Raw genomic sequence first — 26,241 nt, 5'->3', positions numbered from 1 at the left:
GTTAAGAGAGTGTAGGAAGAATGGAGTGTTGAAGGCATTGAATCCAGTGCAGAGGAGCTCAGATTTAACATAGTGGTGAGCTTCACAACGTAATGAGAGAAGAGAAGGGACAGGGAGGGGGACACCACTCATCATTCTCCGTAGGTCATGGAATGGATCCACCAGCTATACAGCCATAAAATGCTAAAATTTCAAATACTTCCTAATAAACTCTTTGCAAAAGCCCCATCAATTGATTTGCTTTGTTGTAGTTTTCTTCTTTTGTCACCTTCTGTAGTTTCTAATGATCATGAAGTATCCACAAGAGTGGACTAGTATAGAGAATTAAGGTGGTTTTGATATTCTGCAAGCTGATTGGGTAGCCCTTGAATCATGACTTGATTAAAGATATTTTAAGCCTTTCAGTGCTGATTTTCTTTTAGCTTTCTCTTCCACAGATCCGACTGAACAGACTATTGACCATCGACACAGATTTGTTGGAACAACAAGACATTGACCTAAGCCCTGATTTGGCAGCTCCTTACGGTCCAACAGAAGAAGCTGCTCACAAAGTTAAACACTATTATCGCTTTTGGATCTTGCCTCAGCTGTGGATTGGTATTAACTTTGACAGACTCACACTTTTGGCCCTGTTTGATAGGTGAGAATGTAGATTTTACTTTTAAATTGAAACGTTTCAAATTACCCATTGAGTATTTGACTTGGTTTCCGTCTTGGAAACTGTTTTCTATTTTAGAGATCATTTTTATCATTAAGAATCATGCAACTGTATTTTAAAAGCCAGAGAATATGAGATGTTAATGGCCATAAGGTTATACATATTATATTGACTCTTACTATAAAAGGTTTAAGAGGAAGTTTCTTTCCTTACTTCTTGTCACTAGTCTTAATAGTAAACAGCAGTAGTTAGTTATGAACTTGATGGCCAAATGCTGCTTCTAGTTGACATGGAGTAAAAAAGACTGGACTGACTTTTCCACCTGAAACGATGAAAAACAGATAAAATGCACGAACCAGTGGTTTTCAAGACACGGGAGATAAGACAGAAAAAGACGGTGATTCCTGAGAGATGGGGAGCAAATTATGTGAGCCCTACAATTGCCCAGCTTACTGAAGAGAGTTCCCAGGTTGTGATCCTGAAGTAGAGTGCAGCAGACTTCCTGAGTTGAGGAGAGGGAGCTAAGAGTCCAGGGAGACTAGAGCAATTTGAATCTGTGGGACAGAACATCAGAGAGAGGATCGCTGCTCAGAAATTCAGAGATGTGTAGTGGATCCCCTCACTATTTAGCAGAGTATTGATAAGAGAATGTATGAGGAGACTAGACCAGGGGAGAGAATCATGTAAAAGAAATCATGAAAATCATGTAAAAGAAATCATGAAAATCATGTAAAAGAAATAAAGGCACAGTGCCTGGCACACAGGGCTGGGAATGGTGCCTGTCATCACCTGCTGGACTGAAGAAACTCATAATAATTCATATTTTATGGTGCATTATATAGAGTACTCAGGAAAGTCCTGCCTTAGAAGTGGGGAGTACTTAGCCCTAGTATGGACACTGTTCCAGACCCACCTAGCAAGTCGTAAAAGCAAGACTTGAAAGGATCCAACTGTTTCCAAGTAGCGTAGCAAAGCTCAAGATTTATAGAAATTCAGAAATTCTCACCACATAAAAAGTTGAGGTTCACAAGGTCTGGCATCCAGAGAGTACCAAGCATACAAAGAAATGACAAAACGTGATTTATAATGAGGGAAATAATGAGTCAGTTGAAACCAGCCTTTAGCTGTCACTGATATTAGAATTAGCAAAGACATTAAAAGTTATAACTACTTTGCATGTTAATAAAAGTTGAGTAGAGATATGGAAAATGCAAAGAAAAAAAAAGACCCAAATTGAACTTGCAGATGAAAACTAATATGTCTGAGGTGAAAAATACAGTGGATGAGATTAACAGTAGATTAGACATTACAGAAGAAAATATTAATGAAGTTGAAAGCATGGCAGTAGAAACTATTGAAAGTGAAACAAAAAGAAAAAAAATTCTCCTCCCTCCCTCTCCTCAACAAAAAAAACACACAAGATAAAAGTATGCTCTGGGAGACAGGGAGAGAGAAAAAATTCTGAGGAAGTTAATGGTGGAAAACTTTCCAAATTCGATGAAAACTATTGAAGAGTCTCCTTGAACCTCAAGTATAGGAAACATGAAAAAAACTATAGCAAGGCACATAGTTTTTCAAAACCAATAATAAAATTTTTAAAACTTTAAAAGAGGAAAAAGATACAGTTTGTATAGGGGAACAAGGATAAGGAAGACATCAGATTTATTGTTGGACAAAATCCAAATAAGATAATGGAGCAGCATTTTTAAAGTATTGAAGGGAGAAAAAGCTCAACCTGGAATTCTGTAGCCAGCAAAACTGCAAAAGCCAGGATGAAATAAAGATATTTTCAGATTAGAAAAAACTGGGAAGAATCTTTTTCAGGCAGATCCACAGTACAATATAGTACTGGATTTCTTTCAGGCCGAAGGATAATAATACCAACTGGGAATGTGGAGCTACCTGGGGAAACAGAAGATGAGTGCAAGTGTTAACTGCATGAATAAATATATAAGATTTTTTCTTATATATATATATATATATATATATAAGGAATATATATATATTTTTTATATATATATATAAGAAAATATATAAGATTTTTTCTTACTAATTAAATCTTTTTGAGACATAACTGGATGTTTAAACAAAAATAATAATGATGTATACTGTGTGATTTATAAGTAAATTTCATGATAATAATAGCATAACTTTTATCAAGATAAACCATATTCTAGGCCATACTATGTCCTTTACTCTATGAAAGGACATTTGAAAGTATACTATTATAAGTTTCTTATACTATATATGAATTGATATAAGTTTATTTGAGTTAGACTGTCATAAAATGTATACTTTAAACCCTAAAGCAAACACTAAAATAACAAAAGAGTTATAAATGGTAAGTTAAAAAAATAAAGGAGATAAAATAGACTTATAAAAATTATTCTCTTAATCTAAAATAAGGCAGAAAAAGAGATCAAAAACAGATTGACACAAGATAAATGACAAGGTAATAGTTGGGAAAAGGCAGAAATTGTCAAATGGGAGAAAATAGCAAGACTCAATTCTTTTCTGCCTATAAGAAATGCACTTTAAATATAAAGGTAGAAAAGATAGATCATCTTAACACTAATCAAAGTAAAGTTGGAATAGCTGAATTAATATCAGACAAAGTGGATTTCAGAGCAAAGAAAATGTTCTTTTTACTCCAAGATAAAAGGAGGTGGTTGTATATAGTTCAGTTCAGTCGCTCAGTCGTGTCCAACTCTTTGTGACCCCGTGAATCGCAGCACGCCAGGCCTCCCTGTCTATCATCAACTCCTGGAGTTCACTCAGACTCACGTCCATCGAGTCAGTGATGCCATTCAGCTGTCTCATCCTCTGTCATCCCCTTCTCCTCCTGCTCCCAGTCCCTCCCAGCATCAGAGTCTTTTCCAATGAGTCAACTCTTTGCGTGAGGTGGCCAAAGTACTGGAGTTTCAGCTTTAGCATCATTCCTTCCAAAGAACACCCAGGGCTGATCTCCTTCAGAATGGACTGGTTGGATCTCCTTGCAGTCCAAGGGACTCTCAAGAGTCTTCTCCAAAACCAAAACTTCAATTAAATTAATACACTCTAGCCAGGATGATCAGGACCAAAAAAAATGTTACAAATTAGGATATGTGAGCTAGGATATCATGATAGGAATGTGAGCTAGGATATCATTATAGATTCTACAAGTAATAAACCAATAATAAAATATTATGAGCAGTTATATGTAAATAAGATAGCAAATTTCTTGAATAATAGAAATGATCAAATTTCACTCTGAAAGAAATATAAATATAATACCTATCAAATAAATGGGCATTATAGTTAAACACCTTCCCATAAAGAAAACTATACAGGTCTAGAGAGTGTCAAAATAATATCCCAAATCAGTAAAGGATAGGCTTTCAACAAGTGGTGCTGGCCCACTGGCCTTCTCTATGCAAAAAAAAAAAGGAATAAAGAACTTGTTTCTTTACCTTGCATCATATTGTAAAAATTAACTCAAAATGGATCATAAACCTCCGTGTAAAGTCTAAAATATAAAATTCAGAAAAAAAGCAAAACATAGGAGAAAAGATGTGTGACTTTGGGCAAAATTGCTCAGATGTGACATAAAATACAGGATCAATGAAAAAACAAATTGATAAATTGGATTCATCAAAATTGAAAGCTAAAAAAAAGCTGAAAGGAGAACAGTCCAGAGACCAGTGATATGGCAGAATGTAGTGTAGCAGGGCTGACAGGGATCACTGAGCTCAGCAAATCTGAAATTCCACATCTGCCACATAAGAACAAATGAAGAGATGCCACTGTTCCGTTTATTGATTTTGAAAATACTGTTGAACTGTTTTCATCTGAGAACTGTCAAGTGAAATGCTACAGAGATGTTTGTGAATTTTATTTTTTAGGTCAACAGATCATTATAAATAGGGCGTTGACTTAATAAAAACAAATGAAACCATTTTTATGATTATAAATGCAATTTTTTATGAAATACATAGAAAGACTTTAAGGTAGAGGCCAGCCACAATCCTTCCACCCAGAGAGAACCATTATATCTATATATGGTGTATTTTCTTAAGTAATAGAACTTACATCTTCCTACAGTTTTATGTCCTGCTTTTTTTGTATAGCGATGTACTGAGCATGTTCCCGTGTCAATAAATGCTCTTTAAAATCAAGACTTTTAGTACTCTTGCCTGGAAAATCCCATGGACGGAGGAGCCTGGTGGGCTGCAGTCCATGGAGCTGCGAAGAGTCGGGCACGACTGAGCGACTTCACTTTGACTTTTCACTTTCATGCATTGGAGAAGGAAATGGCAACCCACTCCAGTGTTCTTGCCTGGAGAATCCCAGGGACGGAGGAGCCTGGTGGGCTGCCGTCTATGGGGTCGCACAGAGTTGGACACGACTGAAGCGACTTAGCAGCAGCAGCACATATTTTACATTTTGTGAGTAGCATTTCCCTGAGAAGTAATGAGACAGATAGTTATTTTTTTGGCATTATCTACAGAAATCATTTTAATTGTTGTATGTAGTATCTTGGAGATCATACTGCTGCTTTTACAGGGTCAGTTTAGTAAAATATAGAACTGTCTCAGAAACTTTGATAGAGGCAGTGTTGATGGTCTTTATCACTGCCTTCATTCTCACCATATGTAAGAGCCTATATTTAAGTAAGTTTAATAGATTTTCAGATTATTTCAGGTAGTTTAGACATGGGAAATGAAACCAGTTAGTATCAAAACTTGATTACAAACCTTGTCATATAAATAACTTTTTAATTTTCTAGAAACTCCTTTGAATTTTTTCAAACTTATTTCTTTGTATATTTCCTTTATTTGCCATTCAAGTTGGTTAGTTATTTGGCAACAAATTTCACAGAAAAGCAGATGTTAAGAAAAGTAAAGTTATAACAGAAATTAAAACTATATTACGTGTTATAATTAGAACTTCACAGTCCTCTGTAGCATGCTTTATTTGCATATAAGAATGTGTGCTTCTGTTGGTGGGAATGCAAATTGATATAGCCACTATGGAGAAGAGTATGCAGATTCCTTAAAAAACTAGGAATAAAACTACTGTATGACCCAGCAATCCCTCTATTGGGCATATACCCTGAGAAAACCGTAATTGAAAAAGACACATGTACCCCAGTATTCATCACAGCACTATTTGCAATAGCTAGGACATGAAAGCAACCTTTTCATACTCTTCTATCTTTTTGCCTTTTCATACTATTCATGGGGTTCTCAAGGCAAGAATACTGAAGTGGTTTGCTATTCCCTTCTCCCAAGTAGGGAAAACGGCTAGACCATTCAGGTATGACCTAAATCAAATCCCTTACGATTATATAGTGGAAGTGACAAATAGATTCAAGGGATTAGATCTGATAGAGTGCCTGAAGGACTATGGACAGAGGATCGTGACATTGTACAGGAGGCAGGGATCAAAACCATCCCCAAGGGAAAGCAATGCAAAAAGGCAAAATGGTTGTCTGAGGAGGCCTTACAAATAGCTGTGAATAGAAGAGAAGGAAAAGGGAAAGGAGAAAAGGAAAGATATACCCATTTGAATGCAGAGTTCCAAAGAATAGCAAGGAGAGATAAGAAAGCCTTCCTTAGTGATCAGTGCAAAGAAATAGAGGAAAAAACAGAATGGGAAAGTCTAGAGATCTCATCAAGAAAATTAGAGATACCAAAGGAACATTTCATGCAAAGATGGGTACAATAAAAGACAGAAATGGTATGGCCCTAACAGAAGCAGATGATATTAAGAAGAGGTGGCAAGAATACACAGAAGAACTGTACAAAAAAGATCTTCATGACCCATATAGTCACAATGGTGTGATCACCAACCTAGAGCCAGACATCCTGGAATGTGAAGTCAAGTAGCCCTTAGGAAGCATCACTATGAACAAAGCTAGTGGAGGTGATGGAATTCCAGTTAAACTATCTCAAATCCTAAAAGATGATGCTGTGAATGTGCTGCACTTAATATGCCAGCAAATTTGGAAAACTTGGCAGTGGCCGCAGGACTGAAAAAAGGTCAGTTTTCATTCCAGTCCCTAAGAAAGGCAATGCCAAAGAACGCTCAAACTACCACACAATTGCAGTCATCTCACACACTAGCAAAGTAATGCTCAAAATTCTCCAAGCCGGGCTTCAACAGTACGTGAACCATGAACTTCCAGATGTTCAAACTGGATTTAGAAAAGGCAGAGGAATCAGAGATCAAATTGCAAGCATCCATTGGCTCATCAAGAAAGCAAGAGAGTTCCAGAAAAACATCTATTTCTGCTTTATTGACTATGCCAAAGCCTTTGACTGTGTGGATCACAATAAACTGTGGAAAATTGTGAAAGAGATGGGAATACCAGACCACCTGACCTGCCTCCTGAGAAATCTGTATGCAGGTCAGGAAACAACAGTTAGAACTGAATATGGAACAACAGACTGGTTCCAAATTGGGAAAGGAGTATGTCAAGGCTGTATATTGTCACCCTGCTTATTTAACTTATATGCAGAATACATCATGAGTAACGCTGGCTGGAAGAAGCACATGCTGGAATCAAGATTGCCAGGAGAAATATCAATAACCTCAGATACACAGATGACACCACACTTATGGCAGAAAGTGAAGAAGAACTAAAGAGCTTTTTGATGAAAGTGAAAGAGGAGAGTGAAAAAGTTGGCTTAAAGCTCAACATTCAGAAAACTAAGATCATGGCATCTCATCCCATCACTTCATGGGAAACAGTGGAAACAGTGACAGATTTAATTTTGGGGGGCTCCAAAATCACCACAGATGGTGACCACAGCCATGAAATTAAAAAATGCTTGCTCCTTGGAACAAAAGTTATGACCAACCTAGAGAGCATAATAAAAAGCAGAGACATTACTTTGCCAACAAAGGTCTGTCTAGTCAAAGCTGTGATTTTTCCACTAGTCATGTATCAATGTGGGAGTTGGACTATAAAGAAAGCTGAGTGCTGAAGAATTGATGCTTTTGAACTGTGGTGTTGGAGAAGACCCTTGAGAGTCCCTTGGACTTCAAGGAGATCCAACCAGTCCATCCTAAAGGAGAATAGTCCTGAATATTCATTGGAAGGACTGATGCTGAAGCTGAAACTCCAATACTTTGGCCACCTGATGGGAAGAGCTGACTCATTTGAAAAGACCCTGATTCTGGGAAAGACTGAAGGCAGGCGGAGAAGGGGACGACAGAGGATGAGATGGCTGGATCACATCACCAACTCAATGAACATGAGTCTGGAGGAATGAATCTCGAGGAGTTGGTGATGGTCAGGGAGGCCTGGCGTGCTGCAGTCATGGTGTCACAAAAAGTCAGACACGACTAAGCCACTGAACTGAGCTGAAAGCAGCCTAGATGTCCATTGACGGATGAATGGATAAAGAAGTTGTGGTACATATAGACAATGGAACATTAGCCATAAGAAGAAACACGTTCGACTCAGCTCTAATGAGGTGGCTAAACCTAGAGCCTATTATCCAGTATGAAGTAAGTCAGAAAAAGACAAATGTCATAAACTAGCACGTATTTATGAAATCTAGAGAGATGGTGCTGATGAAGCTATCTGCAGAGCAGCAGTGAAGACACAGGGAGAGCAGAGTTGTGGAACCTGTGGGTGGAGAGGGCAGGGCGCTTTGAGAGAGTAGCACTGAAACATGCACATTGCCGTATGCGCAGTTAGAGGACCAGTGGAGAGTCACTGTGTGACGCAGGGAGCTCCAATCCGCTGCCCTCTGACAACCTAGAGGGATGAGATGGGGTGGGGGGTGGGAGGCGGGAGGGAGCCTTAAGAGGGAGAGGGCCTGTGGCTGATTCACGTTGATATGTGGCAGAAACTAATATGATATTATAAAGCAGTTATCCTCCAATTAAAAATAAATTAAAAAAATTTAAAGAATGTGTGCTAGCTTTTTGTCTCAACTGGGCATACTTTTTCGGTATGAGCCAAAGCCTTGTTCAAACCTAGGACAAAGGAGAAAAAAAAACATTGTACCAAATATAATATGAACTTCATATGGATGTCTTCCCCCTTTTCACTCTAATTCATTTCTTATATTGATCATGTACTTACTGATAATTTTTTTCTGTCTACAGAAATCGTGAGATCCTGGAAAATGTGTTAGCTGTCATCTTGGCTATTCTTGTGGCTTTTTTGGGATCCATTCTTCTTATACAAGGCTTCTTCAGAGATATCTGGGTCTTCCAGTTCTGCCTGGTGATAGCCAGCTGTCAGTACTCACTGCTTAAGGTACCAGCATCTCTCTTCTCTTCAGGCTTTGGCATAGTAGCTGTGTTAAAAAGCAGAAGATTTTGTATCATTCATTGAATTACATTAAGAATATAACTTTTAGATTTATTTTCCTTGGATGTTTACATTAGATTGGGTAAGGAACAAAAGGGACATATAAACTTAAAAAAAACGATATGTGAATTAAACTTCCCAAACTTTTTTTTGTATTAAATATTTGGGCACTTATCAAAAGAAAGAGGTTTTTTTTTTTTGGCTTTGCCGCATGGGGTCACAGAGTCAGACACGACTGAACAACTGAACTGAACTGAACATGGTTTGTGGAATCTTAGTTCCCTGACTAGGAATTTAACCCAGACCCCAGCAGTGAAATCACCAAGCCCTAACCACTGAACTGCCAGGAATTCCCAAGAATTTGAGTTCTTGAAATTCATTTCTTTTTAATTTATCAACATTAACCCTCCTAGTCTCATATTTGAGTCTTCTCTTATGTAGGTGAAATTTGTTAAAATCCATCATTGGTAGATAGAATAATGTCAAAACTAGCATATTTATTCTTTGAGGACACCGAGAGCACATGATTGGCATCCCTTTACTTTTGTTCAAATAGTGGCTCTGAAATAACCAATTTTAAGCTTTCCATAAATGGGAGAATTAAATACCTAAATTTTTACCCTCCATGCAGCCTCACTGTGCATGGGTAACATGAACTGTTTTCTTCCCTTTCTTAGCCAGTTCTGTTTATTTGCCTGGTACATACTAACATGCAGAACCCTATCCCATCCCGAGAACTATTTGTTTAGTTCTGTTTACACCATCAGCTATCCTTGCTTTCTTCTCTCTCCATTTGTAGACCTCTAGAGTAAGCCACCTGTGTCAACTGCTCTATTTCTTCAAGACCCATCCATACTTTTTCCCTCATTGCAGTACTGAAATTACAGTCTTTGTGCACTAATAATCTCTAGTTGCCAAATCTATGGTCTTAGTCTTCGTTCTCTGTGAGTGCTGCTCTGTTTTTATGTTTTCCTCATTGTTGATCTGTGATCTTATACTACCCTCATGATTATCCTACTTTTCAAGTAACTTTATTTTTCTTTGTTGATGCCTCTTTGTTCTTTTGACCACTTCTTAATTTACGAGAATTTGTTAGCGTTTTATTTGGCCCTCTTTTCAGTTTGCACTTTCTTGCCAATGAAGTCATCCTCTTTTATTGCCACTCTTATATACTTCTATATAAATCATGTCCAGAATTTTTATTTCACAGTCTTCACCTTTCTCATAAGCGTTAGTTGTATATATCTAAGAGGAAGCTGGGCATATTCTGAAAAGGGCACACGGTCGTCTTCTGATCTTTTCCTCTCCCAGTTCTTTTGCTTTTGATCATAGTCTGTATGTGTGTGTACTCAGTTGTGTCTGACTCTTTGTGACCCCATGGACTGTCACCCACCAGGCTCCTCTGTCCATGGGATTCTGCAGGCAAGACTACTAGAGTGGATTGCCATTTCCTCCTCTAGGATTTGGTAGTAGTACACCAACCCAGATCTTAGAGCCTCTGCTCCTTCCTTCTTGACCTTTAATAGCATTACCTAAAGTCTCTCTGATTAAATTTGGTGATTCTGTGTTAAAATTTCTGGACTTTGGCCTTTTTGTTTCAGTTCCCATTAAACCATCCCTTTATTGCCTTAAACCATTTGAATTCATTCCCTGGGTTCAGTGTTTCTAATTTTCTAATTTTGTCCACTGCTTAATATGGTTAGATATGAAAAGGCAAAAAGATGAATGCGATTTTTTTAGTATTTCAGATTTTTTAAATCTACTTGACTACAAGAATAGTAATATCATAAACAGAAGTAAGAAAGGCAGGAACAGAGCTTTAGGAGGATAAACATTCAAATTGAGTTTAAAGAGACCAGACAAGGGCTATGTGCCAAACTCTGTGATCTTAGTCCAGTGTTGAATTACAGGATGGCAATAGACTGTCCTAGTGAAATTCTTTGGTATGCTGTTGAAAATGAACTCCAACTTGGGAGAAAAGTCATCATTTGGGAGGTAACTGCATAATACCTTTTGAACATTTTTATGGAAAATTGATGGTCTCTTAGAAGGATATAACCTAAATTTGAGTTTGATGTGAAAATGCATCGTATTAAATGTATACTTAATACAACTGCCATTGAATTGTTCAGTAAGCTTGAGTTTGGGGCATAACTGGAATCCTTTTTATAAGCTCACTCATAGTTTGTGCATGTCCTGAATGGAGTGATGTTGCCATAAGAAAGCATTCTGCCTTAATTGTACTTAGATGTTCTAATGGGCCAAGGAGTAAGATGGATCTATCAGCTGTTATGCTGATAGATCCATCTTATGCTATTTCATATGCTAGATCATCTTATGCTATTTCAGAAACATAATAAGGTTAAGTGTTAGGAAGGATTTGAGTGGAGCTGATGTTTCATCTTCTGTTGATGCTTCAGCAGAATTAATGACCTACAGGTCATGGCTTGCTGCTGTTGCTGCTGCTGCTAAGTCGCTTCAGTCGTGTCCAACTCTGTGCAACCCCATAGACGGCAGCCCACCAGGCTCCCCCGTCCCTGGGATTCTCCAGGCAAGAACACTGGGGTGGGTTGCCATTTCCTTCTTCAATGCATGAAAGTGAAAAGTGAAAGTGAAGTTGCTCAGTCGTGTCCGACTCTTAGCGACCCCATGGACTGCAGCCTACCAGGCTCCTCTGCCCATGGGATTTTCCAGGCAAGAGTACTGGAGAGGGGTGCCATTGCCTTCTCCACAGGTCATGACTTAGCTATAGAATATTCACTTAAAATTATTTCAGGTATTTTGGAAGTTAATGTAAAATTCCCAGGTCTTCAATAATATAATCTATCTTTCTGTTCTTTTTCAGAGTGTTCAACCAGATTCTTCTTCTCCTAGACATGTAAGTCACTCTGATACACCTACAACTTGTGATTCCTTGACATTCCTCAAAAACCATTTTTTTGGTCATAAGTCAGATTGAATTAAGATTTGTGGTAGTATTTTCTCATTGGCAGAAGAAACTCGGTGATTGTGCATTTGTTCTTGGTAGTCTCCTTTAATCTAGAGCAGTTCCTCAGTATTTGACACAATATTGACATTTTTAATGGATACAGGCTATTTTATACACGACCTTCAATTTGACTTTGATATTTCTTATTAGATACAGGCTGTGCTTTTTTGGTAGAAATATTACAAAAGCAATGTGTTCTCAGTGTATCATATAAGGAAGCACATGATAACTGATGTATGCTTTTACTGGTGATAACTGATCTTTTGTCTAAGGGTAGTGTCTGCAGTGTTTTTCAAACTCTGCAGTGTTAACATTCTGGGCTGGATAATTGTCTGTTGAAAGCTGGGTGTGGGGAGGCTCTGTCCTGTGCATTGTAGGATGTTTAGCATTATCTCTGACTTCTACCCACTAGATGCCAACAGCATACTCACCCTGGTTGTGACAACCACAGTGTCTGCAGACTTCACCAGCCGTCCCCTGGAGGGTGAAATCTCCCCCCACCCCCTGCCTGCCCCCGCCCCTTGAGAACCAGTACTCTAATCATTTTTCTCTTGTAGTCAATAACTATATAGGAGATACTTGAGATTGTGTATATATCCTGTTGCTCTGCATATCTCCACCGACTTGTTTTTAATATCTGTTGATATTTCTTGGCTGGTGACCAAATAGTGATTTTTTTAGGTCCATGTTTCCTTCTATATTTATTAGTTGACTTCTTATCATAAGAACTTTCCCTTTTCTTGTATTGGTGTGGATCCACAGACTCTTACTTTATTAAATGGACCATAATGTTACTATCATTACTTTTGATGTTCAAATTGTCCCTGATTTGACCATTGAGAACCCATCAGCTGCCTTCCTTGTCCTTTTGACATACTTTTATCATTTTAAAAGTTTTTTCTCCATTAGGAGCACAATAATTTGTACCAGGCTCATCTTATACTTTCCCCGTCTTAGCCTGAAATCACCCTTTTCTCTGTGGATCCTTGGTTCCTTTTAGTGAGCATTGTTATTTATAAACTAAGATCGGTTTGCTAGTAATCTTTATTACTAGAATGTCATTGCTACTAGGTCCTCTCAGTGGATAAAACTAGAAAAATATATGTATACACACATAGTCACACATTTATTCTTCATCTGTCTGCATTATTAAAAATAATGAGTTCATACTGATACTTAATTTCAATCTAACATCCTAAGGTTTATTCTGTTCTTCCTCCTTTCCATATTTGTAATTCCCTTCTGCCACAGTCAGAAACCTGACTTCGTATGGAAACATTTTGAATCTTCAGAATATAAGCCATCAAAGATCTCAGTAGCTAGTTGTGACTCTTTAAATTAACTAAACTGACTTCTTTTTAATGTCATTTTCAGGGTCATAATCGTATCATTGCCTACAGTAGACCAGTTTATTTCTGTTTGTGCTGTGGTCTTATTTGGCTCTTGGATTATGGTAGCAGAAACCTAACAACAACCAAGTTCAAATTATATGGAATAACTTTCACCAATCCTCTTGTGCTTATATCGGCCAGGGATTTAGTTATAGGTGAGTCATCTTAAGGTATTGTAGGTCTTAACATTATTTGTATGCAAACCATTCACTGATCAGTAGACTGATTATATAGGTAAAAATAGTTTTAGTGGACTTATTTTGCTATTTATTGCCATCTTCTCAGTAAAGAACGAAAAAACTATAGGGCGTTAGGAATGAAAAAACTGATGATGAACAAATATAGCGGATGGAATGAGAGATTTTCCTTGGATCTTTATCTCAGGTTCCTATTACATGAAACACCAAATTGTTCATAGTTGGAAAGATTATTTAATACTCAGCCAGGTATGTAGAGAAATAATTTAAAATGGTAACTTTAAGAAATTTGCTTAGTAGTTTTAAGCAATTGTAAGAAACTTGCTTAATAATCTATGTTAATTTTGGGTTCCTTTTTATCATTTATTTTATGGTCTTAAGATGAACAAAGGGATGGATGTGACATGCTATTTTTAACTTGCTTTTCTTTCCTTCTATAGTGTTTACACTCTGTTTCCCAATAGTATTTTTCATTGGTCTCCTGCCTCAGGTGAATACATTTGTAATGTACCTTTGTGAACAATTGGATATTCATATCTTTGGTGGTAATGGTGAGTACTTCCTTATAAAAATTAAGTTTAAAGTATTACTTTTACGGATCATTAAACAATAAACTGACCATTAAGTTGCTTTTTCAGTTTTTATTTTAGAAGTGAAATTAGAAAATGCACTATTTAGTAATTAAAGATTGAACAGGGATTAGTTTGTAGATAGGAAAAAAATAGTCAAGTCTGCTACTTTAGTGAAAGATCTGGGAATAATGGAGTTGATTTGTAACAAGTGTTAAAATACTGTTACCTTAAAGTTACAGTGAGTTACATGGAACTTATATAGACTCATGAAATATTTATAAAAGATCAAGTAGTTTGAGCTCTGATATGTGGCATTATGTTTACATTTTGAATTAGTGTATACATTTGATATTCTATATATTTAGTTTCAGAGCTTTGTTTCATTGTTAGAATCAGTTCAGTTCAGTTGGTCAGTCATGTTCGATTCTTTGTGACCCCATGGACTGCAGCATGCCAGGTCTCCCTATCCATCACCAATTCCCAGAATTTACTCAAACTCATGTCCATTGAGTCGGTAATGCCATCCAACCTTCTCATCCTCTGTTGTCCTCTTCTCCTCCTGCCTTCAATCTTTCCCAGCATCTGGGTCTTTTCCAACAAGTCATTTTGTATCAGGTGGCCAAAGTATTCGGAGTTTCAGCTTCAGCATCAGTCCTTCCAATGAATATTCAGGACTGATCTCCTTTAGGATGGACTGGTTGGATCTCCTTGCAGTCCAAGGGACTCTCAAGAGTCTTCTCCAACACCACAGTTCAGAAGCATCAATTCTTCAGTGCTCAGCTTTCTTTATAGTCCAACTCTTACATCCGTTCATGACTACTGGAAAAACCATAGCTTTGATTAGGCTGACCTTTGTTGGCAAAGTAATATCTCTGGTTTTTAGTATGCATTCTAGGTTGGTCATAACTTTTGTTCCAAGGAGCAAGCATCTTTTAATTTCATGGCGGCAGTCACCATCTGAAGTGATTTGGGATCCCCCAAAAATAAAGTCTGCCACTATTTCACTGTTTCCCCATCTATTTGCCATGAAGTGATGATACCAGATGCCATGATCTTAGTTTTCTGAACATTGAGTTTTAAGCCAACTTTTTCACTCTCCTCTTTCACTTTCATCAAGAGGCTCTTTAGTTCTTCACTTTCTGCCATAAGGGTGGTGTCATCTGCATATCTGAGGTTATTGATACTTTTCCCAGCAATCTTGATTCCAGCTTGTGCTTCATCCAGTCCAGCATTTCTCATGATATACTCTGCATATAAGTTAAATAAGCAGGGTAACAATACTTCTTTCCTGATTTGAAACCAGTCTGTTGTTCCATGTCCAGCTCTAACTGTTGCTTCCTGACCTGCATACAGGTTTCTCAAGAGGCAGGTCAGGTGTTCTGGTATTCCCATCTCTTTCAGAATTTTCCACAGTTTGTTGTGATCCACACAGTCAAAGGCTTTGGCATAGTCAATAAAGCAAAAGTGGGACACCTAAACCAGAATGCTTTTACATTTTACTAAATAAGATTTTTAGAAATATCTCTGCTTTTAGAGTAGAATATGTGAATATGAATTGATACCGTTAGAAATGTATTCCCCTGTTGTATGTACATTTTATTTTCAAAATAAGACGAAAATAAAATTATTCTGGAATAATGTTCTGCAGAACTTGAAAATAACACTTTGGTCCGTGGTTAACTGAGGTTAAAATATGCCTTTATTTAGTTTAACCATCCAACATTTTACTGAGAGATGAGTGCACAGTTAGGAAAAAAAATATGAAAGGGAAAGAAATTACTGACCCTTATTCATCACATTTTGCTGTCTGTATCTTCCAAGTACAGCATTGAAATTACCTCTACTGATAAAGTGTTGATATTATGGTTTAAATTTTAAATAGAAACTAAGCTTTTTCTATGTTGCTGTGTATCTAGAGCATTTTTAATGGTTTGAAGTTTTGAAGGTGCATGAATTAAGAACAGTTGGTGTTCAGCACAACTTAATGGGTAGAAAGCAATTTAAGTATTTGGGGGGCTATTATAGGTGCTATATTAATCTATGGAGAAGGTTTAGTGTAGATAATTTATAATAGTGGGCTTCATCATAATTTATAAACTTGTGCAAGGTATAAGCTTTTTAATATCTCCTAAAGAAAAATTTTTCTTGTAGTTTTTTTTAAGGTCACCATATAAAATTACTGTTGAAGTCTGTTATCTTAGCCATCCTTTCTTCCTTATTATTAGTAATCCCATTGGATCTGTTTTTTTGTTGTTAGTAATTAGTCAGATCTATACTTTTTGTGAGAATTAATTAATTATAGGAATATAAATTTACTTCTGTGGGTAGCACAAGTTCTGTTTAAATAGACAGACTAACATCTTTTAGTGAAAATACATTTCTAGTTTCTTTTGAGGCTCTTTGAACTTTATTTTCCCAAACTTTTATAAATAATAAGGTACATTCTTAAAGCACAATATAGGTATAATTTTTTCTACTGTAGATATAGTAGTAAAATAAAAAAAGATTTTTATTACTTTATTCCTTCCAAGGTGAATATATTTTACCTTGTATCAGAAATTGTCTGTAATAAACCTTTATCATTTCAAAATTTTTTGAAAGGACAGGATAAAGAGAAACTCAATTTTCATAAATTGAGCAAGTAGATATTTAATTATACTCAGTATCATATTATTTTAAGTGCTTTTCAGTGACTTGTTTATACAAGTTTTCTCCACCCATGTATACGTTTATGGATGTTGATTTCTGCTCCCTCTCCTGTCTAGCCACCACAAGCCTGCTTGCAGCGCTTTACAGTTTCGCCTGTAGCGTCGTGGCAGTAGCCTTACTGTATGGATTATGTTATGGGGCCTTAAAGGTGAGCATTACGTGTAGTATGTTTTGTCATTAGGGCTACTTTTCTATTAATATATGAAGATTGTTTTAAATTGACTAATTACTTTTTTTCCTGGTATGTCTTCAGTATTAATTTCCATGGTCTTCATATGTTGTGCATTATTCTCATTCTAATTTAGTTTGAATTTGAAAGCAATTTTATAGTTAATTATTACTAAAAGAAAATTCTGTGCAGTAATAATAGGTTAATATTAGAAGCAGATTATTAAAAACTAAGCTGGTCTAGGATAGAGGTGGGGCATGGTGATAACAATATGAAATTAATTTCAGATTTTTACTTAAGAATATGTGTAATTACTCTTCAAGATTTTTTTCAAACTTAGAGAACAAGTTCAAGTACTGCAATTTAAGATTCAGTCTAGTAAAAATTAATGCACTGAAATTTAATGTCATTATTGGTTTAGAAGAATCTGATGAGCCCTATTAGCTCCATTTTTAAGTAATTGTCACCAAATTATAAGTAAAAATTTTAGGTTTCTCATAAACAATTCTTGGTATTCTTTTTAATGATGAATACAAGATAAACAGAGAATAATAGTGTTGAAAGGGTTATGAGAAGGGCTCATAGCATCCTTCCTTGACTCATGGACTCAGTAGCATTTACTGTGCTTACTATGTGCCTAGTTCTGTGCTAAGTACCATTTTCTGCCTTTAAGTTACCGGTATGTTAACTGTGGTTAACAAGTTAATTGAGCTCTTAACTGAGGGTGAATAGAGGGGATGAAGGCTGTGAAAACAGAGTATTACAGGTATATGAACTAAGACATTATCCTCTTCAGCCTAAAGGGATTAGAGATGATTTTCCAAGGGGGTGGTTTTTTACCAAAATTTGAAGGACAGTAGAAATTAGCTAGTTGAAACAAGGGATGAAGAACCATCGAGTTGTAAAGAAAGTGTGTTGTGTACAGGAAACAGCAAATAATTTGGAATTGCTGGAAATTTGGGTACATGAGGAAAGATGGCCTACAGTAAGGCTGGAAAGGTAAGCAACGACTGGATTTTGAAATATCTTTTGTCCTGAACGTATTGGGTGGAGATGGAAGACCATCAGAATAATTTGAGGTAAGGCAAGGAAATGATCAGTGTTGCATTTTAGAAGGATTACTTGGTCCCCAGTGTGAAATACAAGCAGGTAGGATCAGAAGTAGGGAGTCACTTGTGCTGCCATCTTAAAATGATAAGAGACTTCATGACAACTGGACTCAGTGAATATATTTGGGAACTCAGTGATTAAAAAGAAAAAAGCCCAAGTAGGATCTGGGATGACTTCTGGGTGGGTGCTGGTTTGAACAGCCTGTTACATAGTGATACTAATGCACATGATTCGAAGTCTTTGAGTTTACTGGGCAAGGGGATTGTTTACATTTAGACACTTTTATTTGTTGGCATTAATGGGGTATCCAGGGGTACATGGTAGTTATTTGTGGTAATGATGGAAAGATTTAGAATTCGTCAGCAAATTAAAGTATAAGAAAAAGATTGCTACCCTGGGTTGGCAGGAGAAAATGGACACAGATAGAACTCTGGGAAATGCCAATATTTAAGCAGTGAATATTACGCAGTGAATGAAACAAAATCCAACAAAGGAAACTTGAGAGGTGGTACAGCGTGAAAAAATTTTTATTTAATTTGGCATTTAATAGAGGATATTGGTGACTTGAGCAAAATAGCTTTTTTTGGTATTTTGGCTGAGGAAACTAGCTAGATTAATAGAAATTTAGGTTTGAATTGATATTAAGGAAACGTGTTCTACTCTCTGTAGAATATAGTTGAGAAGCCTGTGTGCATGAGACAATTGTTTCCTGGGTTTTGTTTTCTAAGAAAGATCTGAGGCTTGATTGCATTTAAAAGGGGAGGTAGGAAATTGAGCCTAGAGGGAGATGCTTGATTGGTGGCCCAGAGAAGAACTAGAGGTAATGAATGAGATCCAAATCCAAGCTCTCCCAGGTACACCATCTAAACCATCTGGTATAAAAGTTTTCAGATCTGTGTTTGGAGAGTATGTTTTGGAAAATGGGTCATTATTTGGAAATTGCAGCCATAGAAGTTAACAGTGCAGTAAGTTTTCTAATTTTCCAAAAGCCAGTTTAACTGTAATTATGTAGAAAAGAACAGCAGTTGTAAAGCTGCCAACCAGTACCTTGTGTCCTAAGACAGGCAGGGAGATATATTTTTTTCCTTCTTTCTTGGCCATGGCATTTTATACCAGACTATTTTAGTTTTAGATGTCCCCCATTGTAATAGAATCAATGTGCAGATTTGGTTATGTAAATGAGTAAAGACTATATACAAAGATTTTATCATAGCAGTGTTTATAACAGCAAAAGCTGTAAATGACCCAATATTTGTCATTTGTGACTAGTTAAATTAATTATGGTATAGTCCCACAATAGAATACCATACGATCATGAAAATGAATAAAAATAGATTTTTATGTGCAAATGTGGATTTCTAAGATGTATTATTTTTCTTTTTTCCAAGCTGTATTGACATGTAGTTGACAAATAAAAATTAAGATATTTAAAGTGCACATGATGATTTGATATACATATAAATTGTGAAAGAACTCCCCCATTAAGTTAACACATTTATCACCTCACATATTTACTTTTTTAATTTTTTTTGGTAAGAATGTTTAAGTTTACTCTCTTAGCAAATTTCAGTTCTACAATACAGTGTTATCAGCTATAGTCACTGTGTTACTTACTAGCTTCTCAGACCTTATTCATCTTTTAAAAAATTTTTAAAGCTTATTATTTTAATTTTTTATTAAGGTATAATTGACAAATAACATTATATTAGTTTCAATATTTATGTATATTGCAAAATGAGCACCACTATAAATCTTAATTAATATGTATCTCCGTGTGTTAGTTGCTCAGTCATGTCCAACTCTTTGCAATTGCATGGACTGTAGCCCATCAGGCTCCTCTGTCCATGGAATTCTCCAGGCAAGAATACTAGAGTGGATTGCCATTTCCTTCTACAGGGGATCTTCCCAACCCAGGGATTGAACCTGGGTCTCCTGCGTTGCAGGCAGATTCTTTACTTTCTGAGCCACCAGGGAAGGCACTATAGATAATCACAAATATTTTTTCTTACGGTGAGAACCTTTAAGATCCTGTCCTCTTAGTAACTTTCACATGTGCAGTGCAGCACCATTAACTCTATCACTGCGCTGCATTACCCTTTCAGTACTTAATCATCTTAAAACGGGAAGTCTGTGCCTTTTGACCCGGTTTATCCACTTTGCCCACAGCTCACCTAAATTCTGTCTTACAGCTGTTTGTGCTCTTTGACCAACCTTTCCCTGTTTCCCCTACCTCCCAGTCCCTGGCAAGCACCTTTCTATTCTCTGCTTCTATGAGTTTAATTTTTTTTTCCCCTTTTTAAGATTCCACATATAAATGTTAAGATGCAGTATTTGTGAATCTCTTTGTGGCTTATTTCACCTAGTACATTGCCCTCCAGTTTCATTCATGTTGTTGCAGTTGACAAGATTTCCTTTTTTTTAGGTTGAGTAATATTCCTCTGTGTGTATGTGTGTGTGTGTGAATGAATACAAAGGAAAGCAATAGGCCAAAAAATAAATGTTCCCTTTGTGCCTTTATTTAAAAACACACCCAATAACTTATATATACATAGAGCATTTATGGAAGAATACACAAGAAATTGATCATAGACGTTACTTTTGGACAGTTAGATTCATTGAGGAACATTATTGCATATCTTTCAGTTCAGTTCAGTCGCTCAGTCGTGTCCGACTCTTTGCCACCCCGTGAATAACAGCACACCAGGCCTCCCTGTCTATCACCAACTCCCGGAGTTCACTCAGACTCACGTCCATCGAGTCGGTGATGCCATCCAGCCATCTCATCCTCTGTCATCCCCTTCTCCTCCTGCCCCCAATCCCTCCCAGCATCAGAGTCTTTTCCAATGAGTCAACTCTTCGCATGAGGTGGCCGAAGTACTGGAGTTTCAGCTATAGCATCATTCCTTCCAAAGAAATCCCAGGGCTGATCTCCTTCAGAATGGACTGGTTGGATCTCCTTGCAGTCCAAGGGACTCTCAAGAGTCTTCTCCAACACCACAGTTCAAAAGCATCAATTCTTCGGCCCTCAGCCTTCTTCACAGTCCAACTCTCACATCCATACATGACCACTGGAAAAACCGTAGCCTTGACTAGACGGACCTTTGTTGGCAAAGTAATGTTTCTGCTTTTGAATATGCTATCTAGGTTGGTCATAACTTTCCTTCCAAGGAGTAAGGGTCTTTTAATTTCATGGCTGCAGTCACCATCTGTAGTGATTTTGGAGCCCAGAAAAATAAAGTCTGACACTGTTTCCCCATCTATTTGCCATGAAGTGATGGGACCAGATGCCATGATCTTCGTTTTCTGAATGTTGAACTTTAAGCCAACTTTTTCACTCTCCTCTTTCACTTTCATCAAGAGGCTTTTTAGTTCCTCTTCACTTTCTGCCATAAGGGTGGTGTCATCTGCATATCTGAGGTTATTGATATTTCTCCCGGCCATCTTGATTCCAGCTGTGCTTCTTCCAGCCCAGCATTTCTCATGATGTACTCTGCATATAAGTTAAATAAGCAGGGTGACAATATACAGCCTTGACATACTCCTTTTCCTATTTGGAACCAGTCTGTTGTTCCATGTCCAGTTCTAACTGTTGCTTCCTGACCTGCATATAGATTTCCCAAGAGGGAGGTCAGGTGGTCTGGTATTCCCATCTCTTTCAGAATTTTCCACAGTTTGTGGTGATCCACACAGTCAAGGCTTTGGCATAGTCAATAAAGCAGAAATAGATGTTTTTCTGGAACTCTCTTACTTTTTCGATGATCCAGCGGATGTTGGCAATTTGATCCCTGGTTCCTCTGCGTTTTCTAAAACCAGCTTGAACATCTGGAAGTTCACGGTTCACGTATTGCTGAAGCCTGGCTTGGAGAATTTTGAGCATTACTTTACTAGCTTGTGAGATGAGTGCAATTGTGCGGTAGTTTGAGCATTCTTCGGCATTGCCTTTCTTGGGAATTGGAATGAAAACTTACCTTTTCCAGTCCTGTGGCCACTGCTGAGTTTTCCAAATTTGCTGGCATATTGAGTGCAACACTTTCACAGCATCATCTTTCAGGATGAAATAGCTCAACTGGAATCTATCACCTCCACTAGCTTTGTTCATAGTGATGCTTTCTAAGGCCCACTTGACCTCACATTCCAGGATATCTGGCTCTAGGTGAGTGATCACACCATCGTGATTATCTGGGAATATAATCATATCTTTAGGAATGGTTTAATTTTTTTTTTAATTTTTTTAATCTATTCACTAATATAGACATTTATTAGATTGATACAAAAGTAATTGTGGTTTTGGACCATGGATTTTAAATCATTATAAATAGAGTTGACCACATCTTTATTAATCAGAATAGGAACCACTACAATCTACACATTTTTGCCAATGAGAAATAAGTTTGTTTATTCCTGTAGTGTAAAAACCCATGGTTCAGGATTTGATGAACTCGTGGAAAGCATTTTCTGCCTCCTGCTGTTTGTGGAAGTGATTTCTTGCAAAAAGTTGTGGAGATGCTTGAAGAAGTGGTAGTAGGTGAGAGGTCAGTTGAATATGGAGGATGAGGCAAAACTTTGTAGCCCAATTCATTCAACTTTTGAAGTTTGTTAGTGCAACGTGCAGTCAGGCATTGTCATGGAGAAGAATTGGGCCTCTTCTGTTGACCAGTGTGGCCTGCTGGCATTGCTGTTTTCAGTGCATCTTATCAATTTGCTGAGCATACTTCTCAGATGTAATGGTTTCACCAGAATTCAGAAAGCTCTAGTGGATCAGATGGGCAGCAGACCACCAAACAGTAACACAGTGACCATGACCTTTTTTGGTGCAGGTTTGGCTTTGGAAAGTGCTTTGGAGCTTCTGCTCGGTCTAGCCACTGAGCTAGTCATCACTGGTTGTTGTATAAAATCTACTTTTTGTCACACATCCTAATCCAACCAAGAAATGTTTTGTTGTTATTGCATAGAATAAGAAAATATGACACTTCAAAACAGTAACTTTCAGTCAGCTCATGCGGCACCCACTTATCCAGCTTTTTCATCTTTCCAGTTTGCTTCAAATGCCAAACAACCATAGAATGCTTGACACTGAGTTCTTCAGTAACTTCTCGTGTAGTTTTAAGAGGATCAGCTTCAGTGATCCTCTCAATTGGTTGTTGTCAAATTCCGATGGCCGACCATTACGCGTCTCATCTTCAAGGCTCTCATCTCCTTTGCAAAACTTCTTGAACCACCTCTGCACCCTGTACATCGGTTAGCAGTTTTTGGGCCAAATGCATTGATTGATGTTGCAAATTGTCTCTGCTACTTTACAACCCATTTAGAACTCAAAGAATTGTTCAAATTTACCTTTTATCTAGCAGCATTTCTAAAGTAAATATAAACAGCAGGTAATAAGTCATTAGCAAAAAACAAGCAAGAAATGCACATTAAAATAATGTATAACATAATTTAAGAATGTGTTTAAGAACATATCCCAGTATCAATCAGCAACGTTCAACAATGCAAACCGTAATTACTTCTGCCCCAACCTAATGAACCATGAACTTCCAGATGTTCAAGCTGGTTTTAGAAAAGGCAGAGGAACCAGAGACCAAATTACCAACATCCGATGGATCATGGAAAAAGGAAGGGAGTTCCAGAAAAACATCTGTTTCTGCTTTATTGACTATGCCAAAGCCTTTGACTGTGTGGATCACAATAAACTGTGGAAAATTCTGAAAGAGATGGGAATACCAGACCACCTGACCTGCCTCTTGAGAAACCTGTATGCAGGTCAGGAAGAAACAGCTAGAATTGGACATGGACAAACAGACTGGTTCCAAATAGGAAAAGGAGTACATCAAGGCTGTATATTGTCTCCCTGCTTATTTAACTTCTATGCAGAGTACATCATGAGAAACGCTGAGCTGGAAGAAGCACAAGCTGGAATCAAGATTGCCGGGAGAAATACCAGAAACCTCATATATGCAGATGATACCACCCTTACAGCAGAAAGTGAAGAAGAACTAAAGAGCCTCTTGATGAAAGTGAAAGAGGACAGTGAAAAAGTTGGCTTGAAACTCAACATTCAGAAAACTAAGATCATGACATCTGGTCCCATCCCTTCATGGCAAATAGGCAAACAGTGGAAACGGTAGCTGACTTTATTTTTTGGGGCTCCAAAATCACTGCAGATGGTGACTGCAGCCATGAAATTAAAAGACACTTACTCCTTGGAAGGAAAGTTATGACCAACCTAGACAGCATATTAAAAAGCAGAGACATTACTTTGCCAACAGAGGTCCGTCTAGTCAAGGGTATGGTGTTTCCAATGGTCATGTATGGATATGAGAGTTGGACTGTAAAGAAAGCTGAGTGCTGAAGAATTGATGCTTCTTCGGAGAGATCACTCCTGGCTGTTCATTGGAAAGACTGATGTTGAAGCTGAAACTCCAGTACTTTGGTCACCTGATGCGAAGAGCTGACTCATTTGAAAAGACCCTGACACTGGGAAAGATTGAGGGCAGGAAGAGAAGGGGACGATAGAGGATGAGATGACTGGATGGCATCACCGACTCAATGGACATGGGTTTGGGTAAATTCCGGGAGTTGGTGATGGACAGGGAGGCCTGGTGTGCTGTGGTTCATGGGGTCTCAAAGAGTCGGACATGACTGAGCAACTGAACTGAACACATCTATTAGAAATTCTGACTTCTGATTTTTTTGTTTACATTTTTTCCCTTGAACTTCAAAGGTCATTAAAAGTTAACAGTTTTCCTCTAAGACAACTTTACTGTTACATACATACTTCTTACATCTTTACGTATTTTTAAAGAGATTGCTAGAATGTGGGCCATTGTTTACTGAAGTAACAGCATTTAGACCCAGTACAGCCTGTAGAACAAATTCAGCTTTTAATCTTTTAATCATCATATTTCATGATTCAAAATTATTAATCTAAATAACGTAAGTCATTTTGAGACCAATTTAAGGTTGCTTTTCTTTTGTCTGAGAGAAATAAATAGTGTCAAACGTTTGTTGAATAATACTTGTTTTGAAGCAGAATTTATACACAGTGAATCTTAAGTACATAGTTTGACAGGCTTTGACAAATCATGTACCTGTGTAATATACACCCCTAGTGAGATATAAAATAGTTTCTCACCATCAGAAGGTTCCCTCATGTTTGTTCCCAGTCACTTTTATTGTAGGTTTTGTACCCCTTTTTCCCTTCCTCAGAGTTATCACTTTCAGTTCTTTGAGCTGATTCTCATGGTGTTTGCCTCCGTATCTCTAAGTAACTAACTTATACTTCTTAAAATTTGTCAAGTTTTAGGCATTAGCCATGGACTGCACATTATGGAAGCTGTAGACTTACCTTTGTTTTGCCTCTCTCCCCACATTCCTATGAGACAGTCTTCCTTGTTTCCCTCATACACCTGATGTGTTTACGTTATCATCACTATGCTAATGCTGTTCTTACATACATTTCATTTTCTCCTCTATTTTGTTGCCTTATGTATTTATCTCTCTTTCATTCTGAAACTCTTCACATACTGTTTAATTTTATGCTCAGTAAATTCAAACATAAAAGGAAGTTCAGTTTTTGGTTCCACCAGTTAACTGGACATACTTAAACCATCTCTGCCTTAGTTTCTTCATGTATAAATTAGAGAGTAACAGTACATATCTCCGAGGATGATTGTAAGAATTTATAAATACTTACAGAGATCTGAGAAAGGAGCTTGATACAGAGTATGATATACATAATATGATGATGATGATTAGATTTTTATGTAGCCATTAAAGAAAAGGTCTCTGTTGTGGTGTGGAACAATTTCCAAGACTTTATTATTAAATGGGGGGGGAGCATGTTGCATAATAAACTACCATTTGATTGTGTAGTCCACCATTCTCCCCTCTTGAATCCCTAAAGACAAAGGTGCTTACCTCACAGGCCATACTTAAGAACTGTTAACTATTCCTTTCACCAGTGTTGTCTACTCTGTACCAGGTACCATGCTAGCAGACTCCAGAGATACTACAGTGAGCAAAGCAGACATGGCATATCCACATGTCTGCTTGACCTCAGAAGCTAGCTTTGTATTATTTATTTCTGGGAATATACAGCTATTCACTCAAGAAGCACTGAATGCCTAGTGCTCTAGGGA

The 26,241-nt window shown here is 37.4% G+C and overlaps 1 protein-coding gene across 16 annotated transcripts in view; it reads left to right on the top strand.

Annotated features, from left to right (window-relative positions):
• The window catches only part of PCNX1 (pecanex 1), a 184,440-nt gene that overhangs the window by 95,247 nt on the left and 62,952 nt on the right, over positions 1–26,241 (top strand). For 9 of the 16 annotated variants that reach the window (XR_015134088.1, XM_086319971.1, XM_086319968.1 and 6 more), the window contains 6 exons: positions 423–640; positions 8,759–8,912; positions 11,812–11,844; positions 13,330–13,501; positions 13,984–14,094; positions 16,881–16,972. Coding sequence is in view for 14 of the 16 variants with exons in the window: in XM_086319971.1 (XP_086176097.1) it covers positions 423–640; positions 8,759–8,912; positions 11,812–11,844; positions 13,330–13,501; positions 13,984–14,094; positions 16,881–16,972 (780 nt within the window). In the remaining 2 variants the exon portion in view is untranslated. Of the gene's footprint in view, positions 1–422; positions 641–8,758; positions 8,913–11,811; positions 11,845–13,329; positions 13,502–13,983; positions 14,095–16,880; positions 16,973–17,918; positions 17,993–26,241 lie in introns of all 16 variants that reach the window. The other 7 variants (XM_086319972.1, XM_086319970.1, XM_086319969.1 and 4 more) reach the window with 2 other exon arrangements.

The sequence above is a fragment of the Bos grunniens genome, chromosome 10 (assembly GCF_055505025.1).
Source record: "Bos grunniens cultivar Pamir isolate PY7600 chromosome 10, Bosgru_T2T1.0, whole genome shotgun sequence".
In the NCBI taxonomy this organism is placed as follows: domain Eukaryota; kingdom Metazoa; phylum Chordata; class Mammalia; order Artiodactyla; family Bovidae; genus Bos; species Bos grunniens.
The sequence above is the reverse complement of the archived record's forward strand: the minus strand, read 5'-3'. Positions and strand labels throughout refer to the sequence as shown.